At 44.4% G+C, this 8,962-nt stretch overlaps 1 protein-coding gene and 1 pseudogene across 2 annotated transcripts in view; both read right to left on the bottom strand.

Moving 5' to 3' along the window:
• Positions 1 to 3,370: 3,370 nt before the first annotated feature.
• Positions 3,371 to 4,447, bottom strand: LOC144255463 (serine/arginine-rich splicing factor 3 pseudogene; annotated as a pseudogene).
• A 701-nt stretch (positions 4,448 to 5,148) lies between these two features.
• The window catches only part of LOC144255269 (adenosine deaminase), a 30,489-nt gene continuing 26,675 nt past the window's right edge, over positions 5,149 to 8,962 (bottom strand). The window contains exons 9-12 of one of the 2 annotated variants that reach the window (XM_077799520.1): positions 8,782 to 8,846; positions 7,291 to 7,420; positions 6,635 to 6,734; positions 5,149 to 6,206 (exon numbers count right to left, since the gene is read on the bottom strand). In XM_077799520.1, coding sequence (XP_077655646.1) covers positions 6,190 to 6,206; positions 6,635 to 6,734; positions 7,291 to 7,420; positions 8,782 to 8,846 — 312 coding nt within the window. In that variant the 3' untranslated portion in view covers positions 5,149 to 6,189. The remainder of the gene's footprint in view (positions 6,207 to 6,634; positions 6,735 to 7,290; positions 7,421 to 8,781; positions 8,847 to 8,962) is intronic. The other variant, XM_077799521.1, reaches the window with a different exon arrangement.

Genomic DNA, 8,962 nt, shown 5'->3' with positions numbered 1-8,962 from the left:
TTCACCTGAGAAATCTACAAGGCCTTCACCATTGTGTTATGTGTTACACTTGTGTTACATGTTGTTTGTATGTCTATGTCTGTATGTGTATGTCCATATATCATGCAGTGATTGACAGACAAATGACAGATGAGGAGTGCTCATGAAAAATTAAAAATGGATCCAAATATCTTTGATTCACATAGGTTCAAATGGCTCAATTTAAATTTAGTACATAGATAAAAAAGGAGGTCTTAAATTAAGCTTATAAATTTTTCTAGGTGTTCAAAAAGGCCCTAATAAAATGTGTTTCTAGATGAAGTAATCTGCTTAGGTTCAAAGGTTTACAGGTATTGTTTCAAAATGTGAACAAAAGGAGGTTAACAGATAAAAAAAAAAACTAGAAGGTTCTAGGTATGGATTTAATAGAGGGAAAGTGTGTTTCTGGATAAGAGTCTATATGATTAAGCAATTAAGAGGGTTTAAGTAAGTGATACAAAGAAGGTCTATGCAAGCTGTAAGTTTTTGAGCAAGTAATCAATTAAACAGCTGGTTGAACAAGTACTGTTGTTTTAGAGAATTGTGCTAGGTTATTTCTTTAAAAGCTAAACTTGGTTAATATAAAAACATCAGTGTAATTGGTGCCATTTTTGTGTTCATATATTCCAGGTATACAAGTCTGTAAGGCAGAAGCTTTAGAAAGAACATTATATCAAACTGGTGTTCTAAAATTGTATGGTAATTTTAGGCTTAAAAAAACGTGTTGGAAGTTTATTTATATCATTTGTATTCTATAACTAAACTTGTTATCAATAAGTTATATAAAGTTCCATGTTACTTCTTACACTGAGATACAATTTAAATGTATTTTTAAGTTAATGAGAGCCTAATCTATGTAAAGGTTTTATTGCAAAACACAGAAGTACTTTGCTACTTTTCTACAAAAGGTTAAAAGCTTTCAGCCTTTCTTTAATTCTTGTTTTAGAAGTGATATTATGTTATGTTTGCTCAAGTTCACAACAATTTATGTAGGCTTTATAAAATGATGTCCAAAAAACAAAGATCAGCTTCAGAGCTATAACATTTAAGACTTATGATGAGCCCTGCCTTACTTGAGATAAGGCTGTATGTCCCATTTCATGTGAAAGTGACTATGAAAAAAGTAGGCTAGATTTCAGTGCATTTAAGGTTGTGTCCAAAAGTTGGTTTTTGTCACGATTGCCAAGACCTCAAACAGGGGATTATAATGTATAACTCTGCCAAAATTCAAGGTAGCTATTACATAAACTAAATATGTTTTTATCCTAGTTAGTTTTGTTTTGTAGTTTGCTTTTAGATGGTCTAAAGATTGCCTGTTAATGTTTTAAAGAGGTACTGCTTTAAGGACTCACACCCTGGGTTAACTTAAGAAGTTATCACCTACAAGATAGAGAGATAGGTACTAAAGCCCAGTACTTAGTATAAGGCTACTGAAACTTATTTGCTAGATGTTTAAGATTAAGTTTTAAAATTAAGGTTAAATTAAAGAGCCAAGAAAACCAATATTTGGCTCTTGCCCTCTAAGTCAGTCTGAATCAGGGATAGGGTACTTCTCCAAAGAGCTCTGCAACTCTAGGCCACATAACCTCCTGATTAGGGAGATTAATGAGACCAGTGGAGGACAGAAGCCAATCAGTGCATTTGCTGTGAAGAGGAGGGTCATCAGAGAAGGGAGACATCCCTGATGCTTCCGAGGGAAGCCTTATAGTCAAGCAAGGCCTGGACCCATCCTAGCGCAAATGACACTAACAGAACTGAGAAGCTGCTGTGAAGTTCCCGAGGACTCCCAGGAGAGATTCAGCTGACTATTAAATAGGTAGTAACAAAAGTCAGTTTGACTTACTTCATCTTAAACACTTAGCAAAGACAGTTAAAGAGCCAAAACACAGCTATTCCTAGACATTTTAAATGATAATAATAGTTAAATGTAACTTCCAAAAATAAGTAGACTAAAGGCTACAAAAAAAATTCTTAAACAAAAATGCCTGATAACTATCAAAGGGACTATTAGAGTAGTTTTAGTTTAAGGCCCACAGATATTCCTAACCTACACAGGCAGGCTTGGTGTTTGCTAGTATGAGTATCCAGCCCTAAGTAACAAAATTAAAGATTTCTCTATTAGACACAGAGGTCAAACTAGTAAAAAAATTTTGCAAGATCAGATGATATTAAATTATTAAACTATATCTTAAGGGAAGGACAACTGTAACCCTAAAAGTTAAATGTTGTGTTTATATCCCTGACATTTTTGACAATGTGACAAATATCCTTAAGGATTTACATACTCAGATAAAAGCCATGTCCTCAACAACTTTGTCATGGAATCAATATCTTAGCTTCTGGTTCTTGGTACTTCCTGGTGGAAAACATTGTTAGTCTCTGTCCTTGGTATCATACTTATTGGCATATTCCTGTGCTGTGGTATTTATTGCTACATTAATATGGTTCCAATATTAATAAATTCTTGTTTCTCTTATAGACCGCCCATCGCCCAAATGGCCCTCCAGCCTATTACTTCTCAATCGGACTTCTATCATGGACCACTCGATAGACCCAATTTTTAAAAGGGGACTCCAAACTGCTTGCCCCAACATCGCCCCTTTTGTCAGCCTGAAGAAGCCAGAAAGATCTTCGCCCCCATTCCTTACAGCAGTAAGGAATTCCCAAATTAGAGGGGGGAATGAAGCCAGATTTAAAGTTAGGTAGTCAGTGTAGTTAGGTAAATCGGGTCTAATATCAAGTGAAATCTAAAATGGAGGCCATGCTGGGAGTGACTCAGGGAAAACAGGACAACTCATGGAGTGTTAATAAAGTTCCAAAAAGGCCCTAGGCCAAAGTCCACCTGAAAGAAATGTTAATGAACATCCCCCAACAGACTTGAAGACAGCCCATCCCAAAGAAATGTTAATGAAGCCCAGGATACAGCCCCCAACAGATTTGGAGGTAGCTCATCCCAAAGAAATGTTAATGAACAGCAAACTTGACTCGGAAATGACCAGATTACTCCTTTGTCCCAAACCCTTCCCACCTACATTCCTTCACCAAACCTATAAAAAGGGAAACACATTGCCCGCTAACTGGATTCCACCTTTTGGGTCCCCTTCTTCCTCCGGGAGAAGTCTTTTCTTCTGTCCTTTAATAAATTTCTAATTTCTACTCTGACCTTGCCTCGGCGTGCTTCTTTGGTGTTATTCTTCAACATCGGGGAGCAAGAACTCGTCACCGGTCAACAGCGGTAACAATAGTGCCAATTTTATCGTCTTTACCTGCTTGCCTGTGTTCACAGCTGCTTTTAAAGACTCTTATTCATCTACACCTGTGTATTATACTTCAGCTATGAAAAAAGGGAAATCTTAGTTTGATTTTTTTGCCAGTTTGGTTCCTATAACATTGGAACATCACACTTTAGCTGGGCAGGATTTAGAGGTTTATTTTCACTCTATGCAAGACTAAAGTTCAAAGCAAATTCAATTTTACTTAAGGGAACATTGTAAAGTAACAATTATTGGTATTACATGCCTTATATGATCCATTTCAAACCATAGAGAATTACATTATATGTGTCACTGTTCCAAGAGACAAATAAATTTGAACAGCTAAAACATCTTAAAAATGCACCAAGCTTATGAAGTCTCAAACAAAACTTGAATTTTCTGTACATACTCCTGTCAAATGAAGTTTTTTCCTGTACACCACTTCTCTTGCAAACTGATCTTCTATTTCCTTTCATTTGACCTAGATCGGCTACAAGACCTAGAGAAGGATCGGAATGGCTTGTGATATCTCTCTCCCGAGACAGTGATCTCTCTCTTCTCCTATCTCTAGAAAGGGACCTGCTCCAGCTGCAAGAGAAGCTTCTCCTTCTTGGAGATCTGCAGCGAGGTGGAGGACTCCTCCTACGATAATCATCTCCAGGACGATGATCCCAAGACGGAGGTGGGCCACGATTTCGACTTCTTTTTTCACCATTGGACAGTTCCACTCTTACATGGCAGCCACAAAGTGTTCTTCCATCTAGCTCTCGGACAGCATCAGCTGCATCTCGGGGATCTTCAAATTCAACAAAAGCAAAGCCGGGAGGGTTTCTAGCAACCCACACACTTCAGAGTGGTCCATAATAGCCAAAAGCCCCTTCCAATTCGGTCTTGTTGCCATTGTTTCCAAGATTACCTCCATAAACTTTACAGTCCAGGGCTGGGGATGTGGCTCAAGCGGTAGCGCGCTCGCCTGGCATGCGTGGAGCCCGGGTTCGATCCTCAGCACCACATACCAACAAAGATGTTGTGTCCTCTGAAAAATAAATGTTAAAACTCTCTCTCTCTCTCTCTCTCTCTCTCTCTCTCTCTCTCTCTCCTCTCTCATTCACTCTCTCTTTAAAAAAAAAAAAAAAAACAACTTTACAGTCCAATGGACAAGAATCACAATGCATTTCGAGATCCTGGGTTAGAAATGTGGAGGCTCAGTAGGGGATAGGAAAAGTAGCAGAATACAACAATTACTAATTGGGCATTATGTAAAATTGTGGATGTGTAACTGACGTGATTCTGCAATCTGCATTTGGGGTAAAATTGGGAGTTCATAACCCACTTCAATCTAATGTATGAATATGATATGTCATGAGCTTTGTAATATTGTGAACAACCAATAAAAAATAAATAAAAAAAAAAAAAAAAGAAATGCGGAGGCTCAAATCCACACGATCCGATGGATCTTCCCACTCCTACTCCGGCTCAGCGTCCAGAGATGCGCTAGCTCACCTGGCGTCCACAAAATGGCCCAACCTGCACTTTTATCTGTGGCACGTGGGTGCTCCAAAAGTGTTTTAGTGGCAGACACCAGTGTTACCATCAGATCAGTCTGTGTTTAGCATTTAGGTCAAGTCATTTAAGGGTTAAAGGCACTGCTGGCCCCTGGGGCTAGGACCCCTTAGTGAGCAGCAAGCTGCAGCAGCTAAAGTCTCTTGTCCCCAGCAGCTGAATTATAGCCATTCTGATTCATAGGACAATTGTGTAGCAAAAAGGTTAGTACATACTTTTTGAGTATTGACAAAAACAATAGAAAATTGAAACTTATTTCTCTCCAGGTAAACATCACAACATTTTCTCTCCCTTTTTAATAACTATATTTATTTAGAATCTCTACAATTATACCCCGACATTAAAAATTTTAATGTCACAGATTTTCCTTTTGTCTAATTCACTTACTTTCTACAATTTAGCCCACAATACTCTACAATCCTAAGCATGTTTAACTTCTGGAGCGAACTCAACTTCACTAAACTTTTAATATTTAAATTGGAGTCCCCTTAAGAACAAGCATTTGTTGCTTTTCTCCTGGCAGCTTAAAGACACTGACCTTTTGGCCCACGTTGGACGCCAATTGCCAGGTTTCTGTTCTCACAACTAAAAGGCTCAGGGGTCACTCCAGTTAAACTGGGCTGCATGAAATAACCACACAAGAGACACAAATACCTTTTTGGAGGGGTCGCTGTGACGGCTCCTCTGACCTTAAGGGTCTGCAGGAAGAGAGAGAGAGAGAGCACATGCTGACCCCTTTTATTGAGGAGAAGCTATTCAAATGAGGCAAAGGGTCAGGTTTCAGGGGGCTGAGTATCTTCATGATGTCCACTGTCAGTAGGTTGTCTGACACCTGGGTAGGTCACACCCAAGGGCACAGTAAGAGAAGGGGACACACACAAGGCACTTCCATGGAAGATTCTATCCTAAACAGGGCAAGAGGTTATATTACAAGGAACAGGTGAGCGTAGCTTCACTCATGGGGCTGTAGCAAGACACACACATGAACAAGACAGTGACCCTTGCACCCAAGAAGGGTGGGGAAAGCTCTGCCATATTTCTGCAACTGAGCACTTCAGCATCCAGCCGGGGAGTGTAACCCAGTCACGTGTAAGGTTGGTCTCCCATGAGATTTTCAGCAAGTATTGCCTCAGAATCATCCATGCCATTGGCAAGGGCCCCGGCCCTGGCCAAGGCACATAATCAGAAGAGAGATGCAGCCATCCCGAGTTCTGTGTTTATACAGGCTTGAGAACATCAGTAGCTCTTAAAATCAGTCTTCCTGGAAGGAATACAGGTAAGAATGTCGCTTGATCCCAGAGTTGTGAAGACTCCATCCACAGGGTGAGGGCTTGGAGAAGGGGCCATGCTGTCTTCAGGGGTTCTGCCCTGCTGGTCAGGTCAGAGAAGCAGAAAGATCAGGCCAACATTCACAGTCCCTGGATACTGTAAAACTCAGAACTCCAAAACCAGGAAGGAGCTCCCTTCTTTAGATGGCAAGGAGAATAAGATGCCTTTCCAAGGCCACAGGAAGGAGGGAGCAGAATGAGCCAGGATCTGGTCCAACTCCTGGGCTTTGGCTTTAGACAGCCTTAGAGATGCCCAGGCTGCCTGGGAGTTTGGGACTGGCCTTCACAAGTCTACCCTTGTGCTAGCTCTACAGAAAATAAACCCATTGGTTGAAGCTGTCACCAACCCTGGCCCAGGAGCCAGGCACTCATTGCCCATTCTTGTTATTGCCTGAGAGAAGAAGGGTTCTTAATAGAAGTCCCAGAAAGTTGTAGAGCCAGGGTAAGGCAGTCGCCCAGATAGGAGCATACCAGAGGCAGCTGGCAGCATCTTGTAGGCTCTGTAGAGCTGGTCAAGGAGCTCCTTCTTCTCATCCTCTGGGAGGAAACTGGACTTCGCTGCGTTGATGTTCTAGAAGGGCCAGGGTGACAGACCACATAGAACCAGACAGCAAGGAAGGGAGCCCTTGGCAACCTACTGGTAGTCCATCCTCCTTAGAGCACAGGCAGGGGAGCTCAGGGGAAGGACTTTTCCTGGGTCACATGGCATCAAGTGGCAGAGCAGAGTGTTCTTAAAGTGGCACTACATGATACGGGATGTGCGGAGAATGTTGGAGACTGGAAGATCATTGGAAGTGTGGGGCCAGAGACCCTTGCAGGGAGTAATGGCATCATGTCCCCAGATCCCAGGAGCAGTCTGGGATCTAAGAAAACATTTCTAAGCTAGGCACACCATTCGAGGGAAGGGAGTCTTTGAAGATGCTCTGCCCAAGCAGAGGCTAAACCCAAGACGCCACCACTAAGGTGTCCCCTCTGCAAAAGGCAGCTGGCAGTAGGCTTGGCTTATGGTGGACTCCCATCAACAAATCCACTCCCACCCACTGGGGGGTCCCAAGCCCTGGACATGACCTGCAGGCCTTACAAAGCCCTGAGGCCCAGGGCAAGAGTGACAGCTCACAACCACTCACCAGTCGCTTAAAATCCTCCTCGGTGAAGCCCATGTCCTGTTTGGTCATGTGGTAGTCAGTGTCCAGGGTGGACTTGAAGATGAGCGGGTCATCTGAGTTGAGTGAGTAGTTGGCCTGGTCGTTCTTGAACCTGGGGTGAGGGAGGGAGAAGAGCCTCCTCACTCTCCTGTGAATGGTCCCTGCATGTTGGTTCCCAGCCCCCACGGATGGTCACAGCCTTAGACCTGAAGGAGCATATTCTGGTAGAGTAGGAAACACATCACAGAGCTCAGGGGACTTTGTCCAAAGCCACCTAACTAGCAACTTAAGACCCTAATGTATCCCATCAGTCCAGAGCCAGGCAGAGGAGGGGCCTGATGGGAGAGCAGGGAGAGTAGGGGCTGGGGCGCTGAGAAAGCAGTGGCCCTCCAGCCACCATCCTCCTGCCCATGCTCAGGGACGGTGCTCCACACCCTTCCCCAACCAGTCCTCAGTCCCCTCCCTCCACTCCCCTCTTGGCAGCATCCCTGACCTGACCCCTGTCTTATTAAATGTAATGGAGTTTTCCTAGCTGTTCCCTTGACTTTTTTTATTTTTAGTTTTTTAATACCTTTGTTTTATTTATTTTTTTATGTGGTGCTGGGGATCGAACCTCGCAGGTGCTAGGCGAGTGCCGTACTGCTGAGCCACAATCCAGACCCTCTTTCGTGGCAGAATTTGACACTACTTGAAGTGCTTTCCCTAGATTTTGGTTGACACTTTTGGTTTTCCATCTACCTATGTCTTCTTCCTGTCCCTTGAATGTTCCTGGCCTCCTGGAACATAGCCTCTGCCCACGATCTCCTGGTGTCTTTGCTTCCCCTTTAGGCACCATGACTGTGCAGATGGCTCCTGAGCCTTCGTAGCCCACGGGCTGTCTGCCCACATGCCCCAAAAAGCCCCCACTGGGGCACCTCGACTCCAGATTCCCAAGGCCAGCTGGGGACCCTCGCCATCACACACTCCTTCCCTTCACTAAGCGTGGCAGGCAGGCCAGCACTGGCCACCATAGTCACTCTGAGTTATGGCTGTCCTCATCCTCCTCAGGGGAAGGCAGCTTGGCTCTCCCAGAGTCTGACACCACGTCCCAGCACTCAGTCACAGGACAGAAGGGCTTTGGCCTGAGAGCCGGGAAAGTGGAACCAAGAGCACCCCGAGGCCCCAGGAGCAGCGTACACAGGCAAGACTGACCTTGCAGGCCCAGGAAGAAGAGAATGGAAGTTTTCCTCCAGGTTGTGCGTTTTCTGCCATGACTGGGGGAGCTATGGGCCCCAGCTCTGCCAGAGGGTAGGTGGGTGACCTCAGCCAAATTCTAGCACATCTGAGCTCCAGGTTCCCCGTGTGGAAGGTGAGGACAGCTAAGCTGCTCCCCAAAGGGATCCCACAGCGTGGGCCGGTCCCCAGCCCTGCACTGCCTTCCCATCCTTGGTTTCCCAGGAACAAAATCAAACGGATCCTGGGACCAGACCTCACCGAATGACTGCGTGCTCCGTGTCTGGCTTCCAGGCGCCTGTGAGGTAGCTAGACCAGGGGCACACCTGCAAGAGCAGATAACGTGGCTGGCAGGCAGCCCCAGGCTGCGCCACCCTGTCCCTACACCCTGGGGTGGCCAGGGTCACCATTCTTGCTGGCCTCCGTGTGGCTGAGCCCTACA

Source organism: Urocitellus parryii, chromosome 6 (assembly GCF_045843805.1).
Source record: "Urocitellus parryii isolate mUroPar1 chromosome 6, mUroPar1.hap1, whole genome shotgun sequence".
NCBI lineage: Eukaryota > Metazoa > Chordata > Mammalia > Rodentia > Sciuridae > Urocitellus > Urocitellus parryii.
Note: the sequence above shows the minus strand (reverse complement) of the source record. Positions and strands in the feature narration are given on the sequence as shown.